Genomic DNA, 19,653 nt, shown 5'->3' on the forward strand with positions numbered 1-19,653 from the left:
AGGAGTTTGTCAAATACTACACCCCAGTCTTGCAATGTGGGATACACACAGTTGTACATACCATTTGTGTCACAATGCAGGCAATCGCTTTGACTAGTTGAAACAAACTGAATTTTTGAAGAAGAGCAGGAAATACTTCTGGAAAACATAATACGAATCGCAAGTGAAAAAAAAGTTGCAAAAATAGGGTTGTTGCTTAAATTAGAAATCTGAAGGGTTACAATAGTTTGTGTTGCTTAAAAATAGGAAGAGTTTAGTGAACTGTGATAAAAGAATTGCCTCAACCTGCTCTACCTCCATTTTGGAGGGGAGTATTTCATCAGACCTGATCAGTCACCTGGAAGGACTCACTGCAGTGCAGCTGGCTGGGCTGACATACCCCTCAGAGATACGCTTGACCCTCTCAGAGCAGAAACCCAGGGAACAGCATAAAATGGCTGGAATCACGGCCATCAGCCAAACAAAAGTTACGTACAAGCCAAGCAAATCTGAGCCATAGTTTTGAGGGTCTTCTAACAGTTAAACTTGAACAAAAGAAGCTGGACATCATCTGAAGTTGCTTGACTGAATGAACAGCAGCTAAGGAAATGCCATGGAAGCACATAGGCAAGTCATGAAGAGCCACTTTGAAAGGATTTATGTGCCTGACCTGAAAAGAGAGGGCTCTATTGACCAAAGAGTTTGACTGAAGTCTTCTGCGACACCCAGGGCATCTCTGTGTACATCCTCTTTAAATAAACCTTTTTATACTGAAGCAATACCTGAAGCTACTATGGCAATATCTATTAAAAAAAAAAAAAAAAAAAGAAAAAGGTAGGTGTGGATTACTTGAATATTGTGTTGAATATGCTAAGAATAGTGAATGCTAACATTTCAGAGAGAAAGCAGGTCACTGGAGGAGTCAGGAATACTTACTCCTGTGCTCAGAATTGTGCATTGAGGTACCTGCCTTCCTCTCTGCTGCTGACTGTGCTACACGTTGTGTTAGCAAACTGTGTGTGCTTCAGAGCTGCCAAGTGTATGGATTTTATCTATATTTATGTGGACAAAGAATAGATGACAGAGAGATATTTCCAGGGAAGCAATTTTTTCTGCGAAGTAGTCTGGGGAACAACGAGCTCTCAATACGATACTTTTCCTAAAAGGGCAGTGATATCCGTAGGCAGGGTGTATCTAGTAGGACAGAAAACATAGTGCCCAAGTGTTATACTTCTGTTGTTCAGAAGTCAAGGAGGAAGTTGAGAGATGAGAAAGAGGATTAGAGGTGAAACATAAAAATACATTGGGGTCTTGAAGATCTCAAGAAAAAATCTTACTTGGCTTAGCAAAGAGTAAGCATACATAGCAAGCTTTTTTTTTGGCCTTTTTTTTTTTATCCACAAACACTTGTATGGAGAGTAAAAATTTCTTTTAAAGGTTCATTGGCTGGCCTTTGTGGCTGAACAAATCCAGACCATGCATTTTTATCAATGTCATTATACAAGAGTTGTTGGTTCTAGATACATACTGGATTTCTCAGGAGATGCTCTAGTTAAAACACAAGTTAATTCAAGAGTGATCTGTGTTACACGGGAGATCAGACTACATGTTTCTGTACTGATAATCTGTGATGTTTTGAGTAACATGTACGCTGTTGGTTATAGATGCCTGGCTCAGCTATTGTAGATTCCTCCTTTTCTTGACTGTAGAGGCAGGCAGGCTCTGGTAGCACTGTGAAGTAGGTAGTCTGAATCCCTTATCACTCTTGTGGTCTTGGATGCCATGATACTGGTAAGACTACAATGATATCACAGTAAACACTGCATCAAATAAATGTGTGTACGTAAAGGATAGTCTGAATAAAGGGAGGAAGAAGAACCAAGAGTGTGTATTGGTGTTATTCTGTAAGAAACATTTAGGATCCTCCTTGGTTTAGCTGACTAATGGTTAAATCATGACAGTAAATCTTATGTTCCTAAATGAAATGCAAATTAAAAATGCATGTGTTGGAAATGTCGACTATTGACAGAGTTGCAGTATCCACGGTTTGGTTTTTTCCATACCTTAGTATTTTCCACTTTATCTTCTGTCGTCTAGTTTTACTTGTTATGGCCTTTTTAGGAAACAGTATCCCAAATAATGATGCATAAATTTTACTTTCATTGGTTGGAATAATGAAGGCCAAAGATCTTTCTTCAATTAGTAACTTTTTACAGTGTTTTCCCTTCAAATTCTTTGACAGTCTTTTCCCCCACTCAAAGTACGTGAAAAATGGCCAGTTTGTTAAATGACTGCTGAGGGAAGGAATCTCCCACACTCCAGCCCCAATTCACTTTCGTTTTAAAAAAAAAAAAACAAACCACACACCAAAAAAAAAAACCCGCACTCACACAATAACCTCCTTCCTAGTTCTTTTCCATGGAATAACTTTAAACCAGTGTGCAAATACAAATGGATTCCAGGAGACAGGTAAACATAAGTTAAGACAAAACTGAGAGGAGAGGGGAGGCAAATAGCTGACTGCCATAAAAAAGATTCAAGCCTTCACCTGCACCCCCAGGTTTCCTCATCATTCTTAAAGTCAACGTTTTCAATGTTTGTTGCCTGTGTTTATAGAACCAAACCAGTACTTAAACTGTGTAGCAGAGTCCTGATGGCTTTTATTGTCAGCTAATGTCTTGTTTTTCCTCTCCCCAACTGGTTATTTTAATCTTGATGCTAAATTATAAACATGTGTTTCCTTCAGGATAATTATGTACCCAAAGTGCAGCCAGCTCTAAAGCCTGGGCAGTCTGTAGGCTGGTTTACAACCTGGTCGGATCCCTTGACGGATTATAGCTCCTCCTTATGGTTTTGTAGGCTTTCCTTCACTTCAAAAAGAAACGTGCATAGGAACATCGAAAGAGGAAGCTATGAATTAGATCAGTCATCCCAGTTCTTTTCCTTTTTTTTAATTTTTATAATTTTTGAATTTCTGAATGGTTTTATGCTTTACTTGCTAGCTGACTTTGGTTTGTTTGCTGTGACATTTCCTTCCTCCTATGTGTTTGATTTTAGCCAGAAGCAGAAATATGTAGCACTTACACGCAAAAAAGTCAGGGAATATTTCAGTTTTTGCTAACGAGCCTAAAAAGCCTCAGCAAATAGCCACACCTCTTTGTTCTGAAACCTAAAAAAAAAAAAATAATTAGTGGCTTCTACTACTGAAAATAGGTCTTTTCTGAAATACACGGCATCCCATGGCAGGGAGAGGGGGGAGCAAGTGTTTTTAAATAGTTTGTTTCCCTGGGAAAAAGCTGCAAGCAGTTTGTATCACAGAAAAAAAAAAAAAAAACTCTCTTAAAAGAAAACCAAAAAAAACCCTCCACAAAACAAACAAACAAAAAAACCACCCAAAACCAAACAAACTAGAAACTATTTCTGTTTTTATGGGTTTGGAAGAGAAGGCTAAGATCTGTTTTACCTTAGGGGACCTTGTGGTGTCCTGTGGTAGATGGTATCTGAGATTTTTGCAGTTATGCTACTTTTAGATGGAACAGTGTTCGCTGTTAGTGATTATGGTCCCTTTTTCTGGCGTATCTGGTTGTGGTAACATTACATGGCCAAAGCCAAGCACTTAGTCAAGCCAAACAACTTGGGAAGAAAGAAGTTGTGTGGTGACTTGTGGCTGACACTCTGCTGGAGCTCTCCAGCCTCTTCCCATCACTAACCATTGTGAAGCTGATCTGCAGCAATGCCTGAGATGAGTACCAGTGACAGCTGAATGAAGCTAAAGTGGATCATTGCACTGTAGATCGGGTTTTTCCCCATTGCAAGTTTTTACCTACATGTTTGATATAGGAACAGGAAGTTTTTAGGTAGCGTGGTTCAGCCGTGTGGTTCCATGAGGATCTGGACAGCCTAATAAACACTGAAGTCTTAAATAAGTGTTTAACTATCAGCCTCTTTTAAAACTTTGGAACTTTAGCCATCATTTCCTCGAGACAAACAGAGAAATTGTGGTCGAAGTTTGGTGTAATTTCTTCCTAGTATTTGAAGGAGTTCTGTCTTACGTGGAAGTTCTCAGTTTTAGTTACTTGGCAAATGTGAAGTGTGTTTGCTTTCTAAGCAAGAAATAAAAAGGCACCCACATTTGCCACTTGTATAACCATGAATGGGAAGTGCTGGAAGAGTTGGAAATTTTTAGCTTTGTTCAAGAGGCTAAGCCCACCTACTGTTTTATTAAGAGAGAGTGACATGTCATTGCTATCAGATGGGACTCTCTTATCTCACTGCACTGGGACTGAAGAAGGAAATAGCCCAGTAACTGGCAGTGCTGCAGCCGGACTTTAGTCTTAGTATGGGTGTCCGGTCACGTTGGAGCTCTCGGGTCCAGGATTTCTTCTGGTCAGATTCCCATTTGTAAAGTGTAGCGTGTCATGTTTGGGGAACCAGATATACTGGAGAATTTCTCTTTGTTCATCAGGACCACAGCATATCTCTAAGAAAATGTAATCTCAGCTACTACTGTGTTAAAAGACAGGTGGAGTGAATATCATGATTCATGATTCATTAAATCCAATCTGTGAAGAACCATATCAAAAGCAGTTAACCACAAGCCCATTTCTTACCTGCTTATTGGCAAGTGGTGCACACTGCACAGTTGATAAAGCTGGGAGGAGCAGAATCCACCTATGGACAGTCAAGGTATTCAGCACTCCAACACCACAGTGATGGGCATGTTAGAACTGCCAGCAGGAAGTAAGTAAATTTTTCACCATATCAAGTATTCTTCAAAGACCTCGATTGGTTCAAAGACAGTATTGGTTTTCCATGGCAAGGTTTTGGTAGCAGGGGAGGAGGTGGGCTGTAGGGTTGGCTTCTATGAGAAAAGATCCAGAGCTGGTCCCCTGTCACACCTGCCACTGCCCAAGGGTGAGCCCGTCAGCAATGCTGATGAAAAAATGTGAGAGAAGCAACTATGCAAATACCGAGGTCAGTTAAGAAGACGGCAGAAGAGGTACTCCAGGTGCTGGAGCAGAAATTCCCCTGCAGCCCATGAAGAAGACCACAGCAAAGCAGGTTGTCCCCCTGCAGCCCATGAAGGACCACATCAGACCAGATATCCACACTGCAGCCTGTGGAGGGCCCCATCCCAGAACAGGTGGATATGCCCTGAAAGAAACTGCAGCCCATGGAGAGCCCATGCAAGGAGCAGGCTCCTCCCAGGAGCTGCAGCCCATGGAGAGGAGCCCATGTAGATGCAGGTTTTCTAGCAGGAGCTGTGTCCCTTCAGTCTGTTCTTGAAGAACTGTATCCCATGGAAAGGACCCATGCTGGAGCAGTTCTTGAAGAACTGCAGCCTATGGGAAGGACCCACGTTGGAGAAGTTCATGAAAGACTGTATCCCGTGGAAAGGACCCATGCTGGAGCAGGGGAACTGTGTGAGGAGGAAGGAATGGCAGAGACAGAGCGTTATGAACAGACCGTAACCCCCATTCCTCATACCCCCATTGAGATGGGTGTGTCTACAGTGTGTCTGGTGTCCTATCCGCCAGCCCTGAAAGGATGTCTCAGCATTTCAGATGTGGCTGGATGCACTAGATTGTATGAATGACTGAATTGATCCCTAATAGATTCCAGACACATCACATAATTGGAAAATATCCATATGAAGTAATACGGCTCAAAAATGTAGGGGGTCCAGCAAAATTAGGATCAATTCCAGACACAGTGGTTATGATGGATAATGCTATATGCAGGTTACCACCTTGTAAGAGCACTGGAAATGGTCTGGTTTAGTTAATGTTTTACATACCGTGTTGTGGCATTGGTGATGTTGAATATGATTTTTCATACTTTGGCAGTGCATAGAACTGGAACATATTGCTTCTTTAAGATTCAGAAATAATGAAAGGATCATTATTTCTCTACCCAGATCTTGTTGTTTAATCTGTTCAACCTCAAGAGTAGAGATAATTGCTCCTTAATTCTGAAAAACAAGCCACTTTGGGAATCTCAGTGTGGAGTCCAACTTCAGGTTCCCACTTAATAGGCCAAAACCTGATACGTGAAAACTGAGCTATGAGTTTTTAAAGCATTAACACAGAATAAAAAGCATAAAGTAACTTTCAGTTCTTTGCCTATTAAGTATTGTGGGCAGTGTTCGTCAAGCAAGAGCAAACTTCATTAACAATGTAAAAGGAAAACTCTGCTACAGAGCATTCCAGGTAATTTCTTTTATGTGTTGGTATCTAACACGGCAGCTGAGTGCGTTTGCTACTGAAGGATTTTCACAGAGTTTCTCTTCTCTTCATTGCAAGTTGAAACAGTTTGGAAGTAAAAAAAATCATCTGTTGTTTTCTAAGATGAGCCTCAAATCTTTTTCATCAAACATCAACAACATTCCTAACTGATTTATTTTCTTGGAGGAACATCCTATGTCTGTTCCACCCAACAATTTTTAGGTTCTGTGTTCTCCTGAAATTTCCAATTGGCACTGACTTCTTTTTAATAACTGAAAAGAGAGGAAGGGAAAACAAAATGCAAAAAACATTTCTTCTGATGCAAGTTATTAGATATAAAATGAGTAATCTCTTATGAGAAAAACAGTACAGTATTTTTTATTAGCAGTAAAGAGAAGAGTTCCATTCTGACTTACCTGGCACAGTTCAGAAAATTGCAACATACTATTTTACCACTCAAATATACATCTGCTCCCTGGGCAGCCTGTAAAAGTTTCCTCTGTGGATAAAGGCCAAGCTTTCTTCATCCTTTCTTCACTGTAAGCACTTTCCTTTTCTCAAGCAATATTGTGAAATTCTTGACAGCATTTTTGCTTTTAGTCTTCTAGGCCCTACAAAAGCTTCTCTCACATTAAGGATGAGAATATTTTCTCTGTTGCTTTATCAAATACTTCATGAATACTCTGAATGAGAGAACAAAGTGTCACTGACACATGAAACAGAAGAAAAATCATCGAACCCATTGCTTGCAAATTGGCAGTCTAGGTTATCTTTTCGGCGCTGCAGTTTTATTTACAGATAAATAAGTAAAATACTGTTTTGCATCCCTCTTTTACTGATTAAGGAGAAATAGTGTAACTTGGATCCTGGTTTTAAAAAGTCTAATGTGGCATGAAATAAGTAGCTCTCATGACAGCACAGAACGGAAAAAGAAAGATGATTATTAAACTGTGTGTAAAAGTCATCTTTATTGCTCTATTGTTGTTTTGGCTTCGTTCTAAGACATGTGGAAGGCTACAGAAAAGCCTAAGCATGTTTCTTGGCAGCTCTTCATAAGCAGTGAGCCTTGTGAAAAGTGAATGTGGAAAGCCCCATGAAATTCATGATTTTGCTGAAAAATTAAGACCAGGAAAACCTTGCGTGAGACAAAAAAATGTTTCACTGTGTTTTTTTTAAATGCAAAGAGCAATGCTGATGCAGGGGACAGGGGAAGTAGTTTCAAAGGGGCAGAATACCTTTTCTTATTTTCTATTGTTTGGGAATTTTTTTTTTCCTCTTTTTTTTTTTTTTAACGCATGAGACAGCAGCAATGGGAGATCCACCTGTTAGTGTTCCACCTGTCAGTACAACTTGGTTCTAATCTGAAAGTTGCATTTTTTGTGGCAGATCAGACTGCTTCTTTCATCTGCCTAGTGCTTCCTTCTCCAAAACAAGCACTGATTGCCAGCACATTACCACCGGCCTTAAGACGCTTGAAATGCGGTGCTCCCACAGCTGAGGATGTGCCTGTCTTTATAAAGGTACCCTCCTCACATCGTACCTCAGTTCTACAGACCACAGAACTTTATTGACTTAATACCTCCAGCTATGAAAAGTGTTTTTTCTCTTGTAAATCTGACATAGTCTTAACCTGGGGTGCATTGCAAGTTGATCTAGTCTCTTCCGCTTTGGTGAAAGAGAGTAAGTGAGCCTTGATGAAACAAAAAACATTGCTTGGGATAAAAAAAAAATGCTTAACTGATTAGAAAAGAAATACAGTTGTTGTTTTCTTGTCTTTTATGTAAGTGCTTCAGAAACCCTTGTGTACCCAAATTGGAGATTTGAGAATACATAGCAGAGAGGAAAATGGGGAGGTTAGATTGTTTTCTACATTTGGGAAAGCATTACACTGAAGTTTTCTGTTGTTTTAGCAGGATCGAATGTTTTCCACAAAGAGAATCAGCGCTGCTAGGAGTTGGCCTAAGATTAATGTCCAGTTTGTTTTCAGGTTCACATAGCAATCCAATGAGAAATTTGGACTAGACCTTTAATTGCTGCACAGAGAAGCAGCCCTGTGTCACTCAAAAAAAAAAAAAAAAAAAAAAAAAAAAAAAAGGAGGATCAGATTTTTCCTCTGATACTGACATTAAAGCAGCCAATGAATATTGCACTCTCAGGTCTGAGGGCAGATTTTTTGGCCCAGATATTTTCTGAGCGAATAAAATATGAGAAAGTCTTTGTGTAGCTGGTGCCTTGGGTTTTGCTTTTCAGAAAGTGTTTTATTTCCATGGCATGCTTTCTGCAACATCTAGTGAACATTGGTGGAGCCTGAAATAATGTAGCAAGAAGAATTTTCTTCCTGAGATGAGGCTGCTCTAGTTGCAAGGCATTCCCAAGTGAGCTCCCTAATGAATGATAGATGGGAAGAATAACAGGAAGGATCCTTAAATGTTCCAAGTTTTGCATGAAAAATGTTAAATTTTTTTGGATGCTATGTTTGGTACCTAGCCTAGAATTCTCCTACATTTTGATAGTGGTGCCTTCAGAACGACACAGTGAGTCATAATATTTGACATTTGGGGAGATTTTTACTGGATCTCTAAGCACTTGTCAAGACTGTTGAGAAGAATACTTTAAGAAGAATTATGGTTTCCTTTGAGAGTTTATGAAGCCGTTCTTAGGGTTTTTTAAAGCCTGTTTCCTTTTCTTCAAAACAACAACAAAAAAAAGAAATAGAAACTTCAAAAGTATGTATTGTCCATTTTTAGTGAAGGGGTAGTTGAAGGCATCTATCCACACTGTATTCAATTATTAAATGGTCCTCCAAAAATATTTCCAGCTCAAGATCATTGAATTCTTTTAATGTCAGCAGCCAGTTACTTTTTTTTCATGTTGATTTTCACATAAGATTCATAGCACATAAGGGACATGAGGAATACCAAGATGACAAACTGGCAGTTGTCCAGGCATCATGGCAAGTTCTGACCTGCTCATGTTCAGGTCTGCCCAAAGGCTGAGCGAGTTGCTTTGTTAGGACTGGGGACGGTTGGTGGGCTGTGGATTTGGGGATTGCTTTGTAAGCAGACCTATCTCCAGTTCTGCCGCCTCAAAAATGTCTTTATAGCTGTCCCAAGTGACAGCTGTGTTCATATTTGTGAGACTTGAACGTCTCTACTTGCTTTTGAGGAGTAACAAAATACAACGGCAGACGTCAAGTCCAGTGAATGCTCTGTTTCTCTGGTTCCCATGGATTTGCAGCATTCAGTTTCATTGGCATGTCCCCCTTCCTGAGCTGCACACAGTCATTACATTTCCTCAAGATTGTCCAGGCTGTAAAAAGACTTGGTAGTATTTAATAGTGGTGGCTTCCTGGGATTCCTTGGCTCCAGATGGAATTGGTTATCTTATAACTGATACTATGAACAATAAACTGTCCACTGCAGATTGCCATGCCAGACTCCTCCAGTATTGCCAAACACGGCCCACTAAAAGTCATGAGAGTATGTATGGCACATGAATAAAGGATTTATGCTTGTAGTACCCTCTCTCATGACTCCAGGGCTTATATTCTTGCTCCTTATGTTTGAGAATTCTCAAAAGCAAATATATTGGATGGTCTGTGTTTGGGAGAGGGTGGCGGTGAAGAGAGTAATTTTTGCAAATACATATTGTATTTCCATTCTAATACGAAGAGTCGAAGAGCTATGTAGCTTGTACTGTAGGGAGAGTGGAGATGTGGGAGAAATAACCTGAAGGAGTGAGCTGGGGGTGTAAACAATTTAAACCATACCTGTCACCACCAGAGTCATCCTAAAAATTGTGCTCAGTCATCCCTGCCAGATCACAAGACTGATAAAAGCCAGACAGTTCTGATTTGCACTTTCCAACTGAATTTTGATCTTTGTGGTTTGCTTTGGCTTGTGTTTTCAAGTGTTTCTCCCTAGCCACTAGAGTCAGAAATGTAGTGTCTCCCAAGACAGGTGGAGCTGCAGCTTCACAAAAACACTGCTACAACATTGCCAGCCCACCGGTGCCTCCCACGTAACCCTTTTCCCCACACGATCCACGTGGCTGGTTGCTCCTGTGGTGGTATGTATCGTGTACAGGCACACAAAGTCTGCATAACCTCGAAACCCTGCATATGTGGTCCTCTGATAGAGCTGCATAGGGGACTTTGGGACTGCAGCTTTTGGGGTTTCCGTGCTGAGAGGACCTGACCTTTGCTTCTCCTGCAAGGCTTTGGGAGGTGTGGGGTAGGTTGCTCTTGGTTTCTTGGGAAGGCAAAGATTTCTGTGGTCTTTGGCTGCATCTCAAATCCTGGGGTACTGAAGTGTGACCTAGTAATTTAGGACTCAGAGAAGGGTGGTATTTAAATAAACTATCTGGGTTTGAACATTCTAGAACTATTAATTATTGAAATTTATACAAATCCAGGGAGGTGCATAGCATGTAACACACCATACCTAGAAACAGCTGAGCTGAGCTTACATGTGATGGATTTTTTTTCTGAAAAGACATCCTCTCCTGTGAGCACAATAGAGCTAGCACTTTTCTTATAAATAGTGAATGTTTTATAATTGCATGCAGTCCTAAAGCTGGTTCCTATTATTGAGAATCGCAGAGGTTGGGGGGGGGAGGTGTTTGTGGGTTGTTGTTCTTTTCCAGAATGATGTCCAATCAACTTCCTTGGCAGAGTATTAACTATGGCTGAAATATGTTTCTGTGTGAAAATGTTACAGTCTAATGAGCAACTGCGCTTTTGTGTCACTTTCTTGCTTTGATTTAAGAGGTTCTGGATCAGGAACTGCCCATTTGATCCTTAATCTCTCTCCAAGTGGAGTTTATATGTCAGTACTTTTTATACCAGCCTTTCAAATTCACGTGATAGAAACAGTACAGTCACTGTAGGTCAAACAAGCCAAACTGAATGAAGTCTCTCGTGCCCTCACAAGCAATAGTGTTGCTTCCTCCTGAACTACTGAGCTGTCTCTGTTTAGGGAGATTTGCCATCCCTGAATGCCATGGTTGGAGCTGCTTCAGGATTGTCCAAGTTGTGTTATAGCTTTGTTGCTTTTCTTTTGCCTCAGGTGAACTGTGTGATGAGGTGATTAACCACTGTGTTCCTGATCTAAATCCGTGCCAACATGAGTCCAAATGTCTTCCTCTTGACAAGGGGACCAGGTAAGCGTGTGTGTGCGTTGGTCTCCACGCACTGGGCAGATCCATCCATTGGCTGACCAGGGTTGAACTGGCAATGAGTTTGGGGTAAAAATCATGAAAACTAATGCAAATAATGCAAATAGTGCAAGACTATATATACTTCAGACCATGTCACATTTTAATTTTAATACAACCATACATACCTTTCTAGCTTTCTGTGGTTTACTTGAAAATAATGGATGTACCTCCAGAGCAGAGAAATTATTCTGGAATAGAGCATGGCAAAAGGAGTACTTCTGGAACGGTAACTGCAAAGTATCTTATCCTGCATCAGAAACTAAGGACTTCTTCCTTATGTGTTCCTTAGGGCATCCATCCATTCAAGCAGTATAACAGGAGCCTTAACAGATGTAACTCAGCTCTCCTCAGCCCATGCTGGCTCAGTGTTTAAAATCCAGTCCCCATTCTAACTACTGAGAAGGGCAAGACAAACTCTGGCCAGAGCATAAAGCTGCAGGTCAGGAGTTTTCTGATGTATTCCCACTTTAGCTGTTATCTTCTGGGATGGCTGGTGGTCTTGGGGTGCACTGGTAAGGGCCAGCCTTGACTGCAGTTGGGCTCTTCCTCACCTGGGCAGCACCAGCAAACACCTGAACTGGACAGCTCTCACTCGGGAGCCGCCTTCTTGTGTTGGCTGCAGAGGCAAACCTCGCTCGGCTCATGCTAGATTTTGTGAGGTCTCTGTTTGTATTTGCATATTGGGAATGACGCTGACTGTTTCACAGGGGCAAAAGAAAGCCTCTTGTTCTAAATGGCAGTAAAACATCTGGAGATTTGGGGTGTTTTGAGAGGTGCATAGTAGCAGTGTTCATCACTTGTCTGAAGAGGGAGTTTCAGAGCGATTTAGCAAATAGAGACAGTCAAGTGAAAAGTCAAGCTCTACGGAAAGCTTGTCAAGAAAAGATCTTTGAATCAAAGACGGAAGAAAGGAAGACAAATTCAAGACAGTTCAGTGCAGTGTGAGCTGCATTCTGCTTCCCCTAAGGCTGTTTTCACAGCCGTGATGCAATCCTGGGTGCTCACCAGTTCCCTCCTGGGAGGGAGGGCTGGGGTTTTGGTGAGGGACGCCTCACCCAGCACACCCAGCGTGTCACAGGGGAGAGATGGTAGCACTCTTTGGTCTTCCTGGTAGCTTGCAGTTGGGGTCAGATGTGTCCTATGAAGCAACTGGCACATCAGAATAGTGGAAACTAACACACAGATCATTTCAGGATAGTTAGAGGGAAGTGAACCAAAATTTTAGAGATGTTGGCTATCTTGAGGGCAGCTGAAACTGTGCTAGACATTCAGTCTGTACAATGCAAGCCTTCCTTTTGGGTGAAAAACCTCCAGACAGAAATGTTTTTTGAGGAAGATGAAACTATTAAATCATTAGGACAGTTCCTGAATTGATGCACAGGGACTGGATAAGGAGGTGTGTACCAGTGCATAAATAGCCTCTGATGTTCTTTCCAGCTTTCATTCCTAGTTAATCCATCATTCAGCTAATCCAGTAGGTACATCCTGTTACGAGACAAAGGCTTATAACTCAAATTACCTTGTGAGGCTAGATGTATGAAGGGATGGAGACAGCTGTGGTCCTGAATGGTCTTACCCCTGCTGGAAGCATTTTCATACCTCCCACCCAAATAATTTGAGTAAATAAGACACTTTTGCTTGCTAGAAAATTGTTCTTCACAGTGGGGCCATTAACCCTTGAGGGGAGCCTAAGTAACTACTTGTTAAGTATTTTCTACTACTGTTGGTTGCATCATTCTTCCCACTATTCATAGAATGCTAAGCAAAAATCCAGAATTTCTTTACTTCTTCTGTTCCATTTTGCTTTCTGGCAGGCCAGACACGGCAGGTGAAGGAGCCTGCTCAGCCTTGAACATAGATTTGTCCAAATACTCCTTTTTCTTTCATACTTTAGTTGCACCAAACCTTTCAGAAATGGGCTGCGAGCCCTCAGCAGCTTTTGCAGTGATACATGGCTGCTGCTGGGTCTCACTGAAAACAACCTCCAGTCCTGCACGGTTGCCGATCCCCTTGATCAGTTTGATCTCCTGACCTGTGATGTACCATGCGTTTAGCACGTAATGGTGCAGTGTGATGCCACGGGCAGAACGAGTCAGGTTCATGCACCAGTCCTCCGCTCTGCCTACAGAGGCAGGGAGTACGAATGGCAGGGTTCAGGCTTGTTCCTGAGCTGACCATCCAGTTGTCAGGTTTGTGCACTGGGCATGTGAGTAGGACACACCAGTGAAGAGTATCATAGCAGCAAGAACACCAGTCAGTCTGTCTGTCCTGCCTTTAGCTCTAGGCAGTCTGCAACTCTGTAGAGGGAGGAAAAGATGACAAAGACAGGAAAAAAATAGGAAGCCAAATTATTTATTGATATGGGGAGGGAAATTCCATTCTGGCCCTGCAATAGAAGCCATGATTCACAGCTTTAATACAATAGACATTGAGTGCATGCAGATGCAAATCCCCTCAGATAGGCCAACATTTTAAATACCATTAGACATGTTTTTAGGCTCTCTCTGACACTGGGAATGTTGCCATCACTACAAGGCTGTAGCAGAAAACAAGATTTCAACTGGTGTCAGATGGCCACTGGGAAATGAGATAACTGATCTAATTGCATAAATGACTCTCTTACCAGGATTTGAATATGAAAGTTTCTTTGCCACCTTCTTGACTGATAGTCAGTCATTAGCTGGCACTCTGTGGGATAGGGATGGAGCTAACGTGCCATCATTCCCTGGTGGGGGAGACCTTGGGTTTCTAGAAGGAGGCTGGGTGAGGCACTCATGTGGATGAGTCTCTCACCTGCTGTACTCCAGGAATGCATTTTTTGGTAGCTTCAGCCTAGATGTGACACACTAAGAGCTAAGAGATGACTGACCCAAAAGGAATTCCATGTTTCTAAAAGGAAAGCCAAGTTGGAAGCAGACTGGACTGTTTCAGTGTGTGTTTGGCTGCGCAGAGCTCTTTGCTTTCTAAGCTAAAATTGCAGGTGGCTTTCCTCACTTCCAGCCTCCACATCTTTATTGTGATGTTACTATAGAAGATGAGCTTTCTCTATTCCAGCAAAGAAAACAAAACAAAAATCAACCAAAAAATACCATTTAACACAATGGAATTACTTTTAAAAAAATAACTTCAGGAAAGGAACATGTTTTTCTGTTCATCATATTGATGTTGGAGCATGGCATAAATATACTTTATTATTCTAAAGCTTGAAATTATTACCTGACAGCTTAAAATGCTGATTTAATGCAGCCCTGCAGAGAAAAGTGGTGGTTCTGTCATTACCAAGATAGCCAATACACATCATAAAATTGATGCATGGCAGCCCTGAATAAGGAACTGCACATCGTTCATTATTACATCACTTTATATTAGGACTGCAGGGATCAATAAAAAGAAACAGGATTAAATGCTGCCAATTCCCTCCACAAAGTCTTTTGATTGACATTATTTCCTTGCAGGTGTGACTAAAATGTTTCCAAAAAACGTTGCCCGCTTCTTATGGTTTGGGGAAAGAACACTTTTTGCTCTGATTTGTCATCTCTGTTAGGTTAATCACTATTCCCTGAGCCACCAAGGTGTAAAAAAACAATTCAGGCATGCAGAGCTGGAACATCAACCATCCTGTGGCTGCAGAGGGTCATGATGGGGGCCTCTCCTGTAGGGAGGATGGAGAAAGAAAGTTTATGCATCCACATAACGTTATCCATCCTACAGCCCGCAGGTTAATAGGCTTTGCCCTATTCCCTCCTTTTCTAAGCCAGTCACAAGCCATGTTCTGAAATGGAGACTGAAGGTCACAATCTTCTCAGAGCTGGAGCCAGGGGGTTGCTGAAGCCCTGATGCTGCGGCAGCTGTTCGCCGGCCATTAGCACCCACGAGACCTGCTGTTGCACTCTGGCAAGTTTCACCCCACGCGCTACCTTGCCCTGATGAGCTGGGGAGCGGCCAGGAGCCAGCACACACTGTCACTCAGAATAAAATTCAGCACAATGACTGCTGCCTGGAAAACGGAAATACCTTTCCTCATCAGCTCCCATGTGTCCAGTTCCTCTGAAGAGGTTTTCCACAAGGAGTCTCCTCCTGCACTTACCCCACCAGGCTGCTGGCAGAGAGGAGGAGGAGGTGGCCAGCAGAATAGGTTGGTGGAGCAGTAGTTTCTCTCCTGATGCTGCCTCCGTCAACTTTATAAAGTCTCTCCTCTTCCAGCTCTCAGTCGCAAGCACGCTGGGTCCAAACAAGGGCTCTAGCAAGAGCACAGACCTCCTTTTTTATTACTGAAGTTAACCATAGCTCTTCCCTTGTTTTGGTTGAAGTGATATGCCTTTTGTTTTCCAGATGTGCTGTAACATCCAGCTGGGAGGAGTAAAACACGTTTTATGGACTAAAGAGTGTTCATGACTAAACACTGTCTACACTATAGATTGAAAAAGAGGCTGTTCAGCAAGCCCGAAAGATCTGTTCCAAGTCAGAGACTTTGGGATGTATTTTCTGTTGTCAGGTTATAAACTTCTGCAAGGCTTACAATAGAAATGCTGACGCAGCCTTTGTACAACAAACTTGAGAATTGTATAAAATGAAACAAAAAGCCAGTGTCTGCAGGTTTGGGTGCATCCCATTGTGTTGCTCCTGTGAATGGCATTACCCCATAGCAGCAGGTACACGCTTCGCCTGAGTGTCGCCACGGCAAAGGACAGGCTTCAAAGACAACTTTCCGTAGTTGCAGCAACATTTGCTATGCCTTGCAAATGAATGGCAAACAGGTGGTGGTCTCAAAACTGATGGTTAAGTTTGCTAAGTGCTACGGCTTGCTTGCAGATTGCTTCCATTTGGAAAGTGGAACCTTACTGTGCTCTGTGTAGCTGCACAGGGCCAACCTCAGATGCTCAGCAGCGTGCAGACTTTGGCAAATCTTAGCCTGAGACATCAGAGCAACTGCCCTTGCAGAATATTGCCCTACGGGTCTGTAAGGTTAGGGAAGATGTTGTCATCCTTAGCATAATTAGATCACTACATGATCACCTTCCTCCACAGGCTTGGCTGAGGAAAAGCAATGGTATGGCATTACTTTGCTCAGCTTGAATTTAAGCAGATTGCAGAACCGTAACTGCAGACAGACAGGAGGGACGTGAGCATTTCTGATGGCAGGAATTGTGCTTCATGCTTCCAGGAAGAATTGCTAACACCTTTCCACCTCAAATCAGATTGGTGCTGGGCTGCCTGCGTGTGCTATTGTTGTGAATGTTGCAACAAGCTATTAACAGCGATCTTGTATTTCAGATGCGAATGCTTGCCGGGTTACAGTGGAAAACACTGTGAAATAGATGACGATGACTGTGTGGGCCATAAGTGTCGCCATGGAGCTGTCTGCGTAGATGCAGTCAATGGTTACACCTGCGTCTGTCCTCAGGGTTTCAGGTACGTGAGAGTCAGCTCCTCTCCCAGACTGCCTTCTGTACGTAGCACTGGGGCACTTTCTTTAATTGCTTTCATCCTCAGAGCTAATCAGCCTCTAGATACGGTATTGATCTGTCATTCCTACATGAATGGGTGGCTCAGTGCTTCAAATCTTGTGCTGAAGTAGGTTTTAACGAGTTAATTGAATACAGGGGGTTGATGATTCTTGCTTTGAAAACAGCAATTTGCCTTTTGTGCAGTGCTGTGCTAGTTTGCCTGGCTGCCTACCCCAGCCTTTCCTGGTAAAACACTCACAGGAATTATATGGAGTTAAACTGCTCGTGCAAGAGTGAGCGAAGGATAATAAAATGACGTATATGAGCCCTCAGACCTGGCTGCAAGAAAACATGAGTCTGAAGATTTTGCGCTGGTATCTCTGTGCCTGTTTGTGGATGGGCTCAGTACAGTTTGGGCTGTAAATTTCCAGTCTCTGATTCTGACAGCTGCCAATATTTCTGGCTCCTGGAAATCTCTCTGTGTGTCAAAGATAAGTCTGCTGCTCCAAATGGATTCACTAATCATTGCCTGAGGCTGGATACTGGCTTCCTTCCAGCTAAACCTTTCCTGTATTTGAAATACACACATGAGACAAAGAAGGAGTACCTGAAAAGATCAGTCTTGACAAAGCAGAAACTGCATGAACACTTACAAATCATTTTCTCTGCTTTGTATCTGCAACTGTTTTCATTCTTCTTGCTTTCATCCTTGCTGGTTTTTGTTGGGGTTTTTTCTGTCTCAACACACATTTTTTTTGCAACGCAGACAGCCTTCCCTGAATAGGCATTGATATATAACATGATGTCAGTCCGTGGTTTCACAGAATCAGACTTGTTGTTTACAGGATATCAGATATCCTCTGAATTTCAAATTCACAGCCTTTTCTCCAGGTTTCATTCTCTGCTTCAGTCCCTTTGATGGCCTTAGGGATCTTGCAAATTGGTGACTGGTAAGGATAACAAGTGGCTGTCCCACAGTGGAATTGTAAATGCTCGATGTTATCTAATTGTTAAGAGTTGAGAAATGGGATTGCAAAGCCATATCTGGAATCAAGGGTAACTTGAGCTTATCGTCAGATGATAGTGACTGGGAGACTTCTGCTGCAGGTCCCCTGATGTTTAAGGCATGTCAGTACTAGGCAGTGATGAATGCGAGGGGTTTTTTCCACGAAGGCAGGGTGACAGTGTTTGGCAGAGATGTTTTGTGTTGTGACACAGTTGAGTGGGGCAGCAGGGGTAGGTGGGAGACTGGTCAGGGTCCCTTCCTGTGCACCACGCAGCTCTACTGGCAATTTAGGCAGTGCCCCAGGTTGGCTGATCTCACACCAGGGACTTCAAGAGCAGAACCTGAAACAGCCCAGCCTGCTCCCTCGCTCAAATGAGGGGATTTCCAGTCCTCCAAGAAGAGGACACATCTTTCTACAGAAAGCTCCAAAACGCAAGCACTAGCTTAGACAGCACTTCGTAGCCCATGGTAGACTTGGGCAAGCAAAGTAGTCCCGCTGCCTGTCAACATCAGAGACAGATTAACTTGAGGTTTCCAGTTTGCTTTCTTTTTTTCGCACTAGTCCATGCCACCTCCACAAATTCCCTGTGCAAGATGCAAGGGTCTTTTAGGAGAAAAACATCACAGTGGGCACTAACAGGTGCCCTCTGTCAAGGCAGAGAGCAAGCTGAAGCCCCTTGTGTTCTCCATGCAGAATAGTCCCTGATCTTGTTTGATTTCAGGATTGAAATTCTGCTAACAAAATACGATCTGCTCGTTATTCTTTCTATGACGCCAGCCTTTTGTAGTTAAAGGCCTGCTGCTCTGAAGGGGGTTGTGATTATTTTTTTCCCCTCTTAAGAGTGCAGTTGCAGAGAAGGTGATTGACAGAGTTCAGCCTTCTGATGTTCAGGGTTGTAGACTCAACTGTTCACAAAGCGTGCCTCAGGCACTGGGCTGTGTGGCAAGGAGATAACTTCACAAGTATTTGAAGGCTGCAAGTGTTGATGAAAAGGAGAGAACACGAGGGGTGGTCTGGCAAAGGTAACTAGCAGACCTAAGATGATGATTAATACAGTTTTTGGCTAAGTACCAGGAATCATTTCCCAGCAGTGAGTTTGCAGAGTGACCTCCCAATTATCTGGAGCTTATGCTGTTGTAATAAATGCAGAGACCTATAACAATTTTACGGTTGTCACTATGCTGTACGTCAAAGCCACTTGGAGTCATACATTAATAAGGATGTTAAAACTTACATCCTCACACGGTCGAACAAATGGCACTCTGGTAATTCTGAACAATGTAGGGCCCCGTATGCACAGGGGTGCACCTCTGGTGACAGCCCCAAGAAGCACTAGCACCAGCGGGCACACACCTCAGCATGTGCCCTCTTAGTGTTCCCTGTTCACTGTTCAGGCGTAGCACGGCTCCACCCAGCACCTTTCCTTATCGCTCAGCAACCTGTTGCAATTGCATAATACACTTTCTTCCTGAAAAGTTTCCAGTGTTTTCTTCCCAAAATAACATTCATTTACCCCCTGCAGATGCAAATATTTTGGAGAATTTGTGAGCCCTATTGGCTAAAACCGAACTTATCAAACCTTTCCTCTAGCAATCAGCCTCACAGTAGTGTTGTCCTGATAAATGTTGCTCTAGTGGGGAAGCACACATTAAGGCTGCTGAGCCTGATAGAAGGCACTGTTCCTCCATTGTGTAGAGGCTTCAGAGCTCCCCACTGGGACAGTTTGCTGCAAGAGACTCAGCAGTGATTATTTAAATAAATGAGATCGTACCAGGCAGA

At 42.6% G+C, this 19,653-nt stretch overlaps 1 protein-coding gene across 1 annotated transcript in view; it reads left to right on the forward strand.

Annotated features, from left to right (window-relative positions):
• The window catches only part of SLIT3 (slit guidance ligand 3), a 523,033-nt gene that overhangs the window by 474,073 nt on the left and 29,307 nt on the right, over window positions 1-19,653 (forward strand). The window contains exons 29-30 of the mRNA XM_086471174.1: window positions 11,270-11,363; window positions 16,695-16,832. Of these exons, the coding sequence (XP_086327300.1) occupies window positions 11,270-11,363; window positions 16,695-16,832 (232 nt within the window). The remainder of the gene's footprint in view (window positions 1-11,269; window positions 11,364-16,694; window positions 16,833-19,653) is intronic.

Source organism: Leptosomus discolor, chromosome 10, assembly GCF_034619465.1.
Source record: "Leptosomus discolor isolate bLepDis1 chromosome 10, bLepDis1.hap2, whole genome shotgun sequence".
Taxonomy (NCBI): domain Eukaryota; kingdom Metazoa; phylum Chordata; class Aves; order Leptosomiformes; family Leptosomidae; genus Leptosomus; species Leptosomus discolor.